The sequence below is a fragment of the Stigmatopora argus genome, chromosome 5, assembly GCF_051989625.1.
Source record: "Stigmatopora argus isolate UIUO_Sarg chromosome 5, RoL_Sarg_1.0, whole genome shotgun sequence".
Classification (NCBI taxonomy): Eukaryota; Metazoa; Chordata; class Actinopteri; order Syngnathiformes; family Syngnathidae; genus Stigmatopora; species Stigmatopora argus.
The window spans coordinates 17,564,117-17,580,285 of record NC_135391.1 but is presented as its reverse complement, the minus strand read 5'-3'; the positions used below and the strand labels follow the sequence as shown (position 1 = coordinate 17,580,285).

Here is a 16,169-nt window from a genome sequence, read left to right as displayed (position 1 = left end):
TTATTCGCTGCCATCCTCCCAATATAAATGGATGGAATGCTTAGCATGATTAATGGTATTGAAACACGAGCATTCATAGCCACTCTTAACGGTTTAAATGACTTGGACATCTATGGCATGCAATTACATAAATACCATGAAAAAAAGAGTGCTACTTGGGGCCGTGTATTTTTTATTCATTCATTTTGCTTTTGTTTTTAACTAAATTGCATTAATTTATAAGTGTATTCATAATTAAAAATATGGTTAATAATTGCTCATATTTAAGTTATTTAAACAACCAAAAATAGTTGCTTGCCCCATCAAGGGGTGAAAAGTCTTTGGTGTCCACTTTAGAATAGCTGTGCAAGGGTTAAACCATTTATGGCTCATTCAAAATGCAAAGTGGTAATTTTACGTTTAAATCTGGATAAATAATCCACAAAAAATCACCTCTCATGGTGAGATACAAACACTATTGCGATAAGTACATTCCACCACTGACCAATATGTGAAATATGAGCCATTAGGAAAAGTGGTGATAAAAAGTTACCTTCTTCTGGCTTATGAGATTAAAATGGTTATCTATTTACCAGATCTGGTGGGATTCTGCACCAGGAACCCACTGTATGTGTGCAGATCAATATATTGTAGTATATAGTTGAGTACAAGATGCTTTAAGGCGATGTGACTTTCCTGCTTTGTATTCATCGAAGCCAAGCTGGGGAGCTTCTGGAATTTCCCCTTGATATAAAATATGGTTGGAATTATGGGAGTAAAAAACTAATTTCAAGCCGATACATGCACTAGTTTTGAAATGATCGCACAATTTTCTGCCATTAATCTCAATTAATCATTGTTAATTGCAACTCAACACGAAACGGCCAGTTGCCATAGGAAGTTGAAAAAACTTCCTAATCTCATTGACTGCCATTGCCATTTTCTAAATGAATCATGAACCTACTGTCACCTTAGAAACATTCACTTTTAGTTTAAACATTTAAACTCCCCAGCCCCGAGCTTTACCTTTTCACTTCTATCCTTGGTTAATAAAAAAATTGTAAACAAAAAGACACATTGTCCTACGTCCTCTCGTTGTTTGTTGTTGTTGTTGTTGGTGTAGCGCCGACAATCAGTCAAAGAGCGGCATCCCTAATGGTCCGATACATTTGCAGCGAAGTCACCTCCACCTCCTGGGCCTTTGCATTCTGGGCACGCTCTGTCGGACTGTACCCGGCCGAGCGCCCCATAGGGCTGAAGCCTGAGGTGGCGCGCCCCGTGTGGGCGAAACCCGAGGAGCGGGCTGGTGCGGGCCGCCGCAAAAAACGGCCCGAGGTCACCAGGTCGCCATAGCCCTGAGCGTGCGAGAAGGCATAGCCGGAACGCCGTGAGCTGGTGCGGCGGATTCGTGTGCGGCGGGGAGGCGGGGGAGGCGACGCTTTGGCCTGACGGACTTTGAGCATGACCTAAAAAGAATGTTGAGCATGTTAATGGAAGAAATTTCTCTCATCTCATCTCATTTTTTGAACCGTTTTATCCTCATTAGGACCGCAGAGGGTGCTGGAGCCTATCCCACATGACTCTGGGCTAGAGGGGGGGGGGGCACCCTGAATCGGTGGCCATGCGATCGCAGGGCACAAGGAGATGGACAACCAAGCACTACCCAGGAGCAATCTAGAGTTTCCAATCAGCCTATCATGCATGTTTTTGGAATGCAGGAGGAAATCGGAGTACCCGGAGAAAACCCATGCAGGCCTGGGGAGAACATGCAAACTCCACGCAGATGGACATCACCTGGATTTGAACCCAGGACCCCAGAGCTGTGAGGCCGACACGCTAAGCACTCGCCCCACCTGGCCACCCCTGGAAGAAATGTATCACCAGTATATTAACCATTTAATATATGAATGTATATTTAATTAGTATCCGTAATTGCTGGAGAAATTATGTTGGGAGCTTGCTGTGCTGGTCAGTAAATTTTCTTGTGGTACACATACAGGCAAGTATGTTCTTGTAGAGAAAGTGCATGCAAGCACACGTAGTGGAGGTACAAATAAGCACATGTACTTGTGATATGAGTACACGTAATTACAAGTTTTTGTAGTACACGTACACCTAGGTACACAAACTTGTAGTACAACAAAAACACATTTGTACTCCAGACGCACTATCTATATGGCCGTGTTTGGAATTTACCTATATGGCAGTCATTACCATATATTGCTGTAATTTCACCAGAGGGCTCCCCACAGAAAAAGGTCTGGACCTGGGACCGAATTCTCAATCTCACAACTGTGGGGACAATGTGCTAACCAGTGGGCCATCACCAATACAGTAATACCTCGATATACAGGTGCTTCGACATACGAGCAATTTGAGATACGAGTAAAATTTCGAGCAAATATTTATCTTGAGATACGGGACAGATTTTGATATACAGCGGACGCTAGAGGGTGCTTATAAGAACATCATGGGCACTGTCTTTCCCGTCGCAACTCCCTCATGTAATGTCTCTACGAGCACTGGGCGGAGCGTTGTAATTTGTCAGTGTTTTTTTCCCGTTAGTCACTGCGAATGGCGGAGCGATCGCTAATATGAGAGGAGTATATACTACTTCTCATTGGCAAGTGGTCGTGCGTTATCCTATTGTGAGGACATTTGTGTGCATCATTTTCGGAATATTTTGAAGGGAAGACAAACGCAAAAACCCTCGATAGGTTGCATCTGAAAGTCAGGGTGTAAGCGGAGCAAATAGAGCTAATCCGTGAGAAGAAAGGTATAAAAATTTAAAATGAAATTTGAATTAATTTTAGTGTAAGGTTAGATTAAATTTATTTTTGAGTGCGTCTGCATCGCAATCCAAGTTCATTTAAATCTGTTTATGTTCTGTTACGAGCGTGTTGCCGTGCAAAAACTCTCTCTCCCCCCCTCTGTCCCTCTCTCTCTCCCCTCCGTGAAAGCCATCTAATTTTAGTACTATTAAACCACCAGTTATTTGTCACTATGTTAATAGATTTTGAATTAGATCCAAGATCCTGTTTTTGGTGTTTTTTCAGAGGGTTGGAACGAATTAATTTGTTCTTAGTTCATTTCTATGGGAAACGTTCATTTGAGTTACGAGTAAATCGACATATGAGCTCAGTCCCAGAACGCATTAAGCTCGTATCTAGAGGTACCACTGTATTCAAATTTACTTTAAATTGATGTCTACCACAGCGAAATGATTTGCAAGAATCTATACCTTGTCATTGATGGTGGGGCGGAGCAAGATGAACAAGAAGCGATAGCTGACTACAGGAAGGACGCACAAAATGGAGGTCAGCATGATGGTCAACCAGACGTTGGGTTGGCTCAGAGAGTTCCTTGCAGTGCCTAAACAAATAGCATTCATTATATGATACATTCTGTATACATAGACAATATTTGAATTATAATTTACTAAATTTCACCAAATTGTTGCCAATATCCAGTTCCAAATTCAATAAAAGACAAATGTCATTTTCCTTCATGATCCCCAAAAACGGAACTTGTTCTTTTATCACAGAAATTAATTTGTTATTAGATTAGATCATTTAATATTTTATACCAGTAAGAAATATTATAACTTAGTTTGTCACATTAATGAAACCAAATAGTATTATTATAATTTTAGCATCAAACTAAAAATCATAAGAATAAAAAAGTATACAATATTACTTAACAAGGAAAAATGAAAGTGATTTTGTTTATAATTATACATTAAAATTCACTTCACTGTTAATGTTAAATTCTGTGCCATTATTAATTTTTTAAATGAAAGAAATAGAACTGGTATTATAAAAAACGTAATTAAACTAAAAATATTTGGATGAAAAATAGCATGCATGATTTTTTTAAATAACTAACATTAAATGATATATTATCAAGCATGTATGGTTATTGTACATTAACACTAAGGATAAAAAAAGCATTTGCATATTTGAACATTTGGTTTAATTTCTCCCAAAACTTCAACTTATATCTGTAACATTCTTCATTTTTTTCATTCCCCACAAAAGTACCAAATCGCTTTAACAACATACCTACAAAGGAGAAGGCAGATGGCAACAGAAGGAAGAGTCCGTTGCTGTGCATGGTGAAGGTGACGGCAAAATACATGACCAAACTTCCCACCAAAAAGATGGTGTTCACTGCCGTCCAGTACGACATCTCCAAGCCCAGCTAGGCATGTAGAAGCAATAAGCCGACGATACGGGAGAACATTTGAGAAGACACCCTACCTGTATGGTGACGGCAAAAAGCAGGCAGGTCTGCGTGAGGACGGCAAAAGACTGGTAGTCGGCCACGTCGCGGCCATCGGCGCGGGCCGCCTCGCTGACAGCGGCGTAGGGGATGAAGAAGAGCACCAGAGAACTGTAGCAGCTGTGCAGGGCACACTTGAAGAAGGCTGTCTTGCTGAAGTACAGGTTGAGCTGGCCCGGCACGTACAATTCAGGGTGCTGGAAGCTCCATGCATCGTTCACGTCCTAGCAAACAGCGTTAAGTGTCTTTATACCCGGTTCAAATGTCTTGGATGTGCAGCGCCGTCAATGGGGGCTAGTTCTTTGAGTGCATACCTGATCTAAGAGACTCATGCCCAGTACAGGTAGGGCTGTGTACACCAGATTGTAGAGTGTTATAAACCATTCGTCATAAACTGTCTGGAAGAAGAACGTTTTTGATTTCAGTTAAAAGAAATGAAAAACGGAATTTGTGAGTGAGAAGCACTTCAAATGTTAACTTGTAAATTTCAAATGTTAAGTTTTGTGAACTGGTCTTACTCCCAATGCCTTCAAAAGGGTACATATTGCACTGTCATTGAAATAACCCCACTTGGATCAAGCAAGCATCAACCATACACCTTTTTCATTCATTCAGTCATTCATTTTCTGAACCGCTTTATCCTCACTAGTGTCGCGGGGGGTGCTGGAGCCTATCCCAGATGACTTCAGGCCAGAGGCGGGGGACACCCTGAATTGGCGGCCAGCCAATCGCAGGGCACAAGGAGACAAACAACCATTCACGCTCACACTCATACCTAGAAGCAATTTAGAGTGTCCAATCAACCTACCGTGCATGTCTTTGAAATGTGGGAGCAAACCGGAGTACCCGGGGAAAACCCACGCAGGCCCCGCCGGGGAGAACATGCAAACTTCACACAGGTGGACCGACCTGGATTGGAACCGAGGTCCACCACTGTGAGGCGGCTTCGCCAACCACTCAGCCCCCGGGCCAATTATACACCTATGTACTGTCTGATTGATTTGAGATTTTGAATTGAGACCACATAACGGAAGACCAACTTACTTATAATTTTGAGTTTAGACGACCTAGCAAAAGGCGAACCGGTGGTGCGAGTGGTTAGCGTGTCGACCTTACAGCTCTGGGGTCCTGGGTTCAAATCCAGGTTGGTTTTATTACTTCAACAGTTGTCACTTTCGAACAAGAAATAAAACGAGAAAAAAAGTGGAATTTTGTTTTATTACAAAATCAAGGCTACTCGCGTCTGGCCAGTCAGAGCACATGTAACTAGGTAAGACGGCAGTGCCCTAGTTAAGATGGCGGCGCCCCGAGCGAGCAGTGACGGGCACAAGTGAGTTTTTTTTCTTGAATTTCATTCATAGACGTCAAAATAAGTTTTGTTTAGCGTTTTATCTCTTTATCTTTTCTCTATTTTGAAATAAATTACCGTATCGGCCGCATTGTTTTGCGTCATGACGTTATGGTGGTATGGCGTTGTCAACTTGCAGTTTCGTGCATGTTGACTTTTTATGAGCATATAAGCTGTACCCTCAATTCAGCCATCATTTTTTTGTCCGACAAAAGCGGCTTCACGTAAATAAATACGGTAAATATTCATAAAGGAGTCATAATTCGTGCATGAAAGGGTTACTAGACGTTCAGATTACTTAAATGGAGTCCAGTTTGCTTAAACATTTGAGTTTTGACTGTTTTCCATGAAAATCTGAATATTCAAGTGAAATTGTTTTACTTCTGAAAACCTCTTTTTTTAAACAGTGTATATAATCCCTGGCAAATAACTATTAGCACACATAATTGGCGCTCTCACCTGTGCTGAGAAGCCACAGAAGAAGGCATACCAGAAATGAACGAAGGTGAAGGTGAAGTTCTTGTAGAAAAAATAGCGCAGAAACTTGCACATGCGGAGGTAGGACCAGCGGCCATGCACCAGCAGGAGGCGCTGTAGGAAACGGAACTGAGCGAAGGAATAGTCACTGGATAACACCGCCTGCATGCCTTCCTGGCCTGAAATGCCCACGCCGATGTGCGCCACTGCAACCACAAAAATCATCAACATTTTTTTTTGCCCCAGAATGTCCACCTCACCTTTAATCATGCTGACATCATTGGCACCATCTCCGATTGCAAGTGTGACGGCACGCTTGAATGTCTTGACCAGCTGCACCACTTGCGCCTTTTGCAGCGGCGTCACACGGCAGCAGATCACAGCTTTGCACATGCACGCCGTGCGCAGGAAGTCCAGCTCCATGCTGCCATCCAACGCGTACGCCTGCCACCACAAAAAAAAGGAAATTGCTAAAACCTTTAACTTAGTTAGGATTAGTATGGTATGGTTAGTATTCATGTTGCTGTTTAAGGGTGTCCCAATATCTATATCAGTACAGTAATACCTCGACATACGAGTAAAATTTTGGTCGAATATTTAATTTGATATGCGAGACAAATTTTAATATACGACCAGCCAGGTGTGGCCAACGCGAGAGGCTGCTTTTGAGAACAACTTGGGCACTGTCTTTCCCGTCGCAACTCCCCTGTGTAATGTCTCTACGAGCACTGGGTGGAATGTTGCATTTTTTTCAGTGATTTTGATTGTGTCTGAATCGTAATCCAAGTTCATTTAAGTTTGTTAGTTACGTTACGAGCGTGTTGCCGTGCAAAAAGTCTCTCTGTCTCTCTGTCTCTTTCTCTCCCCTCCGCGAAATCTGTCTAATTTTAGTACTATTAAACATCATAACCACTAGTTATTTGTTACTCTGTTAATAGATGGCGAATTAGAACAAATAAAAATGTTTTTCAAATACAATATCCTGTTTTTTTCAGAGGGTTGGAACTAATTCATTTGTTTTTAGTTAATCAACTATGGGAAACGTTTATTTGAGATACGAGTAAATCGACATACGAGCTCAGTCCCGGAATGCATTAAGCTCGTATCCCAAGGTACCACTGTATGGTGATTTATCATGATCCCGATAAGTTATCATTATGCGGCCCCCCAAAATGGATATCTTGCTTTCAAAATGTGTCACTGTGTAATAAAGGAACCAACAGTTTACAGGTTGCTGGTGACATTTTACACCACATAAGTGTCAGTTTTAAAAAAGAGACACTAAAACCTTGCACTAAAATAAACTCAATCTGAGGATTTTTTTTCAAAGACTCACAAAAAACCCCATTTAGAAATAATTTGTTTGTATCAATGATATTTGTATTGGCATGCTGTAAGATAATCGTTCCATGAATTGTACAGACACTCCTCAACTTACGAACGCAATTGGTTCCGAGCGATTGTTCATAAGTTGAATTTGTTTATAAGTTGATTTAGTGCTATATTTTGTATTATAATTTATGTTTAAGGCCTATATAAGTATATTGAAGGTTTATATAAGTGCATTTGTATGTTTAAGGCTTGTATAAGTAACACGCATTGTTTGTACTGAAAAAAAAAAACATTTAATAAAATGGAGAGAATATGTACAGTACTGTAGAGAGATAGATAGATTTATGTATTAGAAACTGGCCAAAAGAAGCGACCTAATGACGATTGCACAGTTTTCTTCTTTTTTTTCATCATAAATGATGCAGTAGCACTGTATGGCATCATTCAATTGATTTGCAAACTTTGTGCAACGTTCAATATTTGGGTCCTGCTGCTCGATCTTTCTGTTTATAAATGGTACTGAATGTGCAACGCTCACCACTCTCACGCGCATCAAGCTTCGTTATTATTGCCACTCGTTTCAAATGAAATGGCTTGCCTCTTCCTTGCAACTCCCTCAATAGAAGCCTTTAGCTTTTTACCAACCATATTCAATATTGGATGCATGAGATATTTAATGATACAAATGAAAAAGGTTCTTTGCACACTGGAGATACATTCACGCACTTCCGCATTGCAACGAAGAAGAAGGTAGATGCTGGGTGAGCTGAGCTCTCACAGCGCCAGGCGTCGGTATTAGCGGCGGAAAGAAGTACTACTCCGAAAAAGACGCGAAATACAAAATTGGACTTGCGAACATTTTTGGACTTAAAGGCAATTTGCAGACATGTTCGTATGTACCGTTGTTCGTAAGTTGAATGTTCGTAAGTAGGGGAGCGTCTGTATTGTGAAATGTGACAAAAGGATTCCCATCCCTACCGCTGGTGTCGTTACGGCAATAAAATGAAAAATTCACCTGTGAATTTCAATGACTTTTTTACTAGTACACATCCAATCCATTTGAGATGGGAGGTTCCCAGCGGAAAAACATTTATTAATTTGTTGCCATCACTTCCTCTCCAAATGGTTTGGACATCGAGTGCCATCAATGGAAGCCACTGTGTAAATAGTGGATGCTTTGACATTGATAAAATATTCTTTTAAAAAGTGGTGAAGAACAATTAGCTACTTACGACCTAATTTTGATATCGATGGAACAGCATTAAACAACAACGATGTTGGTAACGAGTAAATGTCAAATCGATTAGAAGTGGGATGATTGAAAAAAATTGCTGGTATTGGATTTGACGCCTAGCTGTCAATGGCAGTCATTCAGCTAAGCAGTGATAGCAATGACTTTACATGAAAGGGATTATGCAGTAATTAAGTTTTAAAATATTATTATTATTTTAAAAGCATCATCTAGGCACAATATATCTGCATCTGCAACACAGCTGGGTATTGTAAACAGTATCAGGAGCCAAATTTTTTTTAGTTGTGACACTGGTGAGCATAAAAAGTTGATAGCATGTACCAGACTGTGTCCATTGATGACAAGGCCGTATTCGCCGTTCACTGGTTCATCAGTAATCTCCTTCGCACTTTTACCCAAGGTCTTCTTTGGCATTAATGCACAGTCCTCAGCGGCGTCCGGTTTCATGGAGGTGCGTGCGTTTCTGTCACATATAAAATGGCACGAAGTGAGAATAATAATATAAAAAAGGAGGATAAAAAGTGTGATAGCTACCTAAGCTCCTCCTTGACATCTTCCGCCGAGTTGCCGGAAATGACAAATATGTCGTTCATTTCCTCGCGCAGCAAGTTGCAGGAGTACCCGATGTTTTCAGCGGTTTCTGCGAAATAAACATAAAGAATGCACGAGTGCTCAAATAAGCCAATAAGTTGCATTCCATACTTTGATATCTCTTTTAAAGAACTTACAGTATTAGTTACAGGAATTAGAAAATTAAGTTCTTTTTAAATAAATACATGTAATGTAATATCAAATAAATAAAGGCTGAATTAAACAATATTTAGAATGTAAAACATAATGAAGGAAAATGTAAACTTCAACTAAGTAGTGCAAACAATATAAATATAAAATATTCATTCATTCATTTTCCATTCCGTTAATCCTTACAAAGGGGACGTTGGTGCCCATCCTAGCAAAACAATGGGCAGCAGGCAGGGAATACCCTGAATTGGTTACCAGTCGATCGTAGAGCACAAAAAGTGGGGTAACCATTCACGCTCAGACTCATACATAGGGGCAATCTATTCATTCATTTTCAACACTGCTGATACTTTTCATGGACGCTGGTTGCTGGAGCCACAGCTGACTTTTGGCAAAAGGCAAACTAACGCCCGAAACTGGTGGCCAGTTAGTTGTCTGTCATAGAGACAGACAACCATTCGCAACCACAGTCATAATCTCAAACGAGTGGAAATCGATCCCATGCCACCCATAACCCCAGTGAAAACTTGCTTGCTTATTTGAATTGAAGAAATAAAATGAATCATTTTAAATATATACATTTATATTATCTCATCTCATCTTATTTTCTGAACCGCTTCATCCTCATTAGGGTCGCGGGGGGTGCTGGAGCCTATCCCAGCTGACTCCGGGCCATAGGCAGGGGACACCCTGTATCGCTGCACCAGCCGATGGTAAGGGCACAAGGAGACGGACAACCATACACACTCACGCACTTACCTAGGGGCAATTTAGAGTGTCCAATCAGCCTACCATGCATGTAGTATTTGGAATGTGGGAAGAAACCGGAGTACCCAGAGGAAACCCACGCAGGCCCGGGGAGAACGGTACCCGGACGTTTTGTTGAAAGACATTTGGTCGACGGACATTTCGTCGAACGGACGTTTCGTCGTCGCCGGGTTCGCTCGCTCTCAAAATTATAATCATGACAGAGAGAGAAAGAGAGAGAGAGAGAGACAGAGAGTTTACTGTTGAAAGCGATCAACCAGGTAATCTCTGGCTCTCAAAATTATAATCATGAGAGAGAGTGAGTTTGTAATTGCATTGACAATGTAAGAGCATTAATATCTAAATATCTAATATCAAAATTATCAATAAGTTGCGTATTATTGGCGTGTGTACATGTTACTCGTCGCCGGATTCGCTCGCTCGCCCCGCCCCCGGATTCGCTCGTATTGGAGTGTGTGTACATAACTACGGCCCGCGGGCCATATATGGCCTGTTAGGCTTTTTAATTCGGCCCGCCGACGTTGTCCAAATTATAGTAAAAATTAATGACCTCATTCATTTCCCTTTGCCCTGCAATACCGCTCATCACTCTCAATTTAAAGACTGCTTTCTTTCGTTGAATAATACAGTGGTACCTCGTCATACGACCGCTCGTCATACAATATTCTCGTCTTACGACGGAAATTTCGATCGAATAATTCGCCCGTCATGCGATCAAAATTTCGTGATGCGACCAAGCCAGGTGGCCATGGCACTGTCTTTTTTGCATATCTTTCGTGTATCTACGAGCACCGAATGAGTTATTCAGACCAGGAAACGCACAACGCGCATGCGCGGGAAAAAGAGGGCTTTCTGGGTAATGATGTATACTCGTGCACACAACGCCGACAGGCAATGGTACTCTTTCTCAGAATAAAACTTTACCCACAATTAATACGTGGGTAAGCTCAGCTGTTGCATTTCCTGTTATTATTATTATCTAATACGAGGAGTATTATATTACTTCTCGTTCGCTGCTCCTAAGAACATCAGCGGCACTGGCTCGCAATTCCCTCTTTGTAATATTTCTGGTCGCAACTCTCTCTCATAGGCGCCGTTCAAAGCGGCTGCGACCAGAGCCATTTCAACGAGGGAGTTGCGGGCCGGTCTTTATGAGCAGCGGAGCGATCGCTAAAATGTACTACAAGACTATTTCTCGTTGGCAAGTGGTCGTGGGTTATCCTATTGTGAGGACATTTGTGTGAATCATTTTCGGAATATTTTGAAGGGAATACGTAGTACAACAGCAAACAGCCCATCGATAGCGAACGTGAGGGTGGAGGCGTGGCAAACCGCCAACCCGGAAAACGAAGGTAACAAAAGATTACAACAAAATTAGAATTCAGTTTTGTGTTAAGTTACATTAAACGTATGTTTGAGTGTGTCTGTATATATTAATCCAAGTTAATTTAAATTTGTTTGTTCGTTTACGAGTGCTGTGGATAAAGTCCCCCGAACACCCCCCCCCGCCTTCATTTATGCCGCTGTCTCTCCCCTCCGCAAAATGCGTCTAATTTTACTTCTATTAAACACATTTTATTACTATTAAACCACTCGTGATTTATTACTTAGTCAATATATGGTGAATTATAAGAAATATATATTTTTTTCCAATCCAATATCCTGTTTTTGGTCGATAGCGAACGTGAGGGTGGAGGCGTGGCAAACCGCCAACCCGGAAAACGAAGGTAACAAAAGATTACAACAAAATTAGAATTCAGTTTTGTGTAAAGTTACATTAAACGTATGTTTGAGTGTCTGTATATATTAATCCAAGTTAATTTGAATTTGTTTGTTCCGTTTACGAGTGCGTTATCGTGGGAAAAAAACGAACCCCACCCCCCCACGCCCCCAAACGTCTCTGTTTCATACGTATCATATTTGACAAAAAAAAAACAAAGACAATAAATGACCTTATTCTCCTATTTTGCATTTTTGATTTTAATTTTTTTTGAAGGAAAAATAAGTTAATGAATATAATATATTTACTGTGCAGCCCGGTGGCACGTCGGCCTCACAGCTCTGGGTCACGTCGACCTGTGTGGAGTTTGTATGTTCTGCGTGGGTTTCCTCCAGGTACTCCGGTTTCCTCCCACATTCCAAAAATATGCATGGTAGGCTGATTGGACACTCTAAATTGCCCCTAGGTATGGGTGTGAGTGTGCATGATTGTCTCTCTCCTTGTGCTCTGCGATTGGCTGGCCACCGATTCAGGCCAACGCTTCTATCGACAGCTGGAATTGGCTCCAGCACCCCCCACAACAGAAAATGAGGTGGGATGAGATGAATATTTAATATTTACTTTGCCATTCACAAAAATAGATGTCCAATTTCCTAGCACCGTTAATGGCACATAATAGGTTGATAGTCTGTTCTACCTTGTTTGTCGCCTGTCAGCACCCAGACTTTGATGTCAGCTTTGGCTAGTTGCTCAATAGTCTGTGGGACCCCGTCCTGCAGCTTGTCTTCTATCGCTGTCGCTCCTAGCAACTAAACACATGCGCATTAGTTGACGGCATCACTTTCACGTGCAACATGCCAGTGGCCTACCAGCAGGTCAGTCTCAATCTCCTCGTACAGCTGCTCCAATTTGTCCTCGCGCCCGTCCAACGACGTGCTGACTTGGTGGTGGCGCTGTAACCACTGCAGAAAAAAGTCCTCGTCCAGGTCTTTGTAGGCCAGCGCCAGCGTTCGCAGGCCTTCCCCCGCAAACTCCTGCAATGGGAACATAGGGACATCGATCATTTCTTCATGCGAGGAGTTAAGAGTTGCATACTGACATTGAGATGCTCTGTGGTAACATCCATCAATTTAGAGCAGGAGGGATGAAGCCTTTCGTAGATGATGGTGTCCGCTCCCTTGCAGTACAAAGACAGCTTACCCTCTGGATTACGGACTAAATATTAGAAAGAAGACAATGCAATAAACTGCACAAGTTGGGTATAACATGAAGGTAACACCATACAGTAATACCTTGACATACGACTGTCCCAACATACGAGAAATTTGAGATACGAGGAAAATTCCGAGCAAATGTTTGCCTTGAGATACGAGACAAATTTGAGATATGAGCATACGAGATGGTTCCCGATGCGGCCGTTCGGGTGGCCAAGTAAGCGAGAGGCTGTTTATGAGAACGGCATCGCTCTGTCTTTCTCGCCGCATCTCCCTTGTGTAAAGATTTCTACGAGCCCCAGGCCATATAGGCTGCATTTTGCTGGAGATAGCGTGACCGAGTTGATAATCAGCGAAAAAGCGAGCAGGATCTACATGGATTTGAAGGCAAAGCAAGCATCCGGAAAAGACACCAGCGAAACCCTTCAAAGCGAGTTGTGGCTAGTTCGATAATTTAAAAAAACTAACACTCGGTTCTGAGGCATGGAGAAGCCAGGAAGTTCCGATGGGAAAGCCACGGTGGAGTACATTAACATCTTTGCCTCGGTTATTGCACAAAATGGCTTAAATTTAGTGTAATGTAAAATGTATTTTTAAGTTAAATTAAGTTAAATTTAAAGTTTATGTTATGTTACGAGCGCGTTGCCATTAAGTCTCTCTCCTGACCTTTCTCTCTCTCGTTCGTTTCTCTCTCCTTCCTCCACACTACCGTCTGTCTGTACTGAATAATGTCAGTTATAGTACATACAGTTTTAGTATTGAGCTCATAACGTCTAGATAGGTATTTGTTACTTTGGGAGTAGGTGGTGAATTAGAACAAATAAAAAGACGATTTTCCATTGTAATATCCTGTTTTTGATTTTTTGTCAGTGGGAACTGATTAGTTTGTATTTAGTTCATTTCCATGGGAAAATTTGATTTGAGATACGAGTAAATCGACATGTGAGCTCGGTCCCGGAACGCATTAAGCTCGTATCTCTAGGTATTACTGTATATGTTGTGGTAGTTTGTAAAATATTTAAATTAAAATATAGTCATTAACTGCAAATTGGACTCCCAGGTAAAATGGATGTAACGTCTAATCCCGTCAAAAAAAATGATGTGACGGCCCGTCGGATGAGTGGTTAGCGCATCGGCCTCACAGTTCGGGGTACTGGGTTCGAACCCTGGTCGGTCTTCCTGTGTGAAGTTTGCATGTTCTCTGCGGGATTGTGTGGGTTTTCTCCGGGTACAACGGTTTCCACCCACATTTCCCAAAACATGCATGGTAGGCTGTTTGGACTCTCTAAATTGCCCCTAGGTATGAGTGTGAGTGTGAGCTCGATCCCGGAACGCATTATGCTCGTATCTCAAGGTAATACTGTACTGGACAATATGACAAAATATATTGCAAAAATGATAACACATCAGGCAGCAACTAAAACAAACAAAAAATAAAATGAGGCAAACATTTTCACATCTGTATTTGATATTATAAATAATCCTGAAAGTTTGTTTTAATAACCCCTTTATTCGTTCTTGAGTTATCTTAAACATAAACATACTAAAAAAACATACGGACCCAAATAAACAAGTAAAATACTATACTAAATCATGTCATATTGTTAATATGATTTTAAAATGCTGGATATGATGGATTTATGGCCCAGCAACATTGCAACATTAAAACTAACCTACTGTGAATGCTTACCAATGACAGACATCCTCTTGCGGACATTGTTGAAATCCAGGATGGCCAAAAGTTTGTAAGTCTGCTGCTGGCCCATTTCCATGATGGAGACACTGTCTGGAGTCCGTGAACGGAACACAAAGCCAAAGTTCCTGGCGGCAGTGACTAGAGCGCCCTCATCAGGAGACTGGGCTTGGTAGAACAGCTCCCCTAAAGCGGTTGTCGTTTAAAAATTTGCTGGGGGTCAATTAATAATGAGTGAAAAATTAGTGCCCTTACCTTCTTTCTTTTCCTCGGCCATGACTGTGTGGCAGAGGGCGAGCAGTCGGAAAAAGGCATGCACCTCAGTCGTTTCCAATTTAACGGCCTCTACTAAGGCGTGATCATGGAAGGTAAAGCGGGGATCAGCCAGTGGGTTGAAGGAAAAATCCACCTTCTCAGTGTGCTGCACCAAGATATACAACAGATAGATTACAGTACAGTGTTTAAGGCAGGATTATCCAAACTACTCACTACACGCCGACTACGGTCTACAACAAAGTTTTTGTTAGCCCCAGTGTTTTTTTCGTTAATGATGAAAACATTTTGGTGCAAAATCTTTTTTTGAAGATGATGATGAGCTATAAACGTGTCTTCCAAGACGCACATCTTGCCAAAGGCAATCATTGTACAGTCGATATTTCACCAAATGTAACATAATTTGAAGTTGTTAAAGTGTGTGTTCACATGCATGTGTACATACATACGTTTACTAAGATGCTAAACGTATGCACTCGCCAATCACTCCAATGGAATATGGCTTATTCATTTTATTCAATTATTTCCTGAACCGCTTTATCCTCACAAGGGTCATGGGGGGCTTGAGCCTATCCAAGCTGACTTTTTGGGCACGAGGCAAGGGATGGGATGAATAAAGTTTAATCTAATCTAATCTATGAATAACATGACAGATTTTTAAAGAGTGGACACGCTGTAGCAGGAGACATGAATGTTTTTGACAGGGAGAGCCATAAACAATTCATAATTTTTAATGTTATTCCTTGAGAGCCATACTCAGAATTTAAAAGTAAAAATACATGAAAATATGTGCATTTTTTCGTCATTTCATTTTGATAACATTGTTACACTGTTGCTAATCAATGAGTATCAATGACAGAATGCATGCAGAAAAGTCCAATGAAAAAACAAATTATTGTTATTAATGGAATTATGGCTAAAGGTAGTGTCGGCACCTTAGTGCTAAGATGACACTCCTATTGGTGAGTTCGGGACTCAGTTCTCATTCGTGCTTTCCATAGTTTAGCTCACAGGTTAGCGGTGAACCTTATGCACCCTTCAAAAGATCCACATATGGCTCCCAAGCCATAGGTTCCTTACCCCTGTTTTAC

At 41.4% G+C, this 16,169-nt stretch overlaps 1 protein-coding gene across 2 annotated transcripts in view; it reads right to left on the bottom strand.

Moving 5' to 3' along the window:
• Nucleotides 1-155: 155 nt before the first annotated feature.
• Nucleotides 156-16,169, bottom strand: part of LOC144074252 (phospholipid-transporting ATPase ID-like) — a 42,233-nt gene continuing 26,219 nt past the window's right edge. For both annotated transcript variants that reach the window (XM_077600561.1, XM_077600563.1), the window contains 14 exons: nt 15,061-15,226; nt 14,803-14,991; nt 12,998-13,113; nt 12,768-12,932; nt 12,596-12,707; nt 9,204-9,309; nt 8,991-9,132; nt 6,346-6,529; nt 6,068-6,291; nt 4,575-4,658; nt 4,239-4,484; nt 4,041-4,179; nt 3,221-3,351; nt 156-1,445 (listed from right to left, as the gene is read on the bottom strand). In XM_077600561.1, the coding sequence (XP_077456687.1) occupies nt 1,116-1,445; nt 3,221-3,351; nt 4,041-4,179; nt 4,239-4,484; nt 4,575-4,658; nt 6,068-6,291; nt 6,346-6,529; nt 8,991-9,132; nt 9,204-9,309; nt 12,596-12,707; nt 12,768-12,932; nt 12,998-13,113; nt 14,803-14,991; nt 15,061-15,226 (2,334 nt within the window). In that variant the 3' untranslated portion in view covers nt 156-1,115. The remainder of the gene's footprint in view (nt 1,446-3,220; nt 3,352-4,040; nt 4,180-4,238; nt 4,485-4,574; nt 4,659-6,067; nt 6,292-6,345; nt 6,530-8,990; nt 9,133-9,203; nt 9,310-12,595; nt 12,708-12,767; nt 12,933-12,997; nt 13,114-14,802; nt 14,992-15,060; nt 15,227-16,169) is intronic.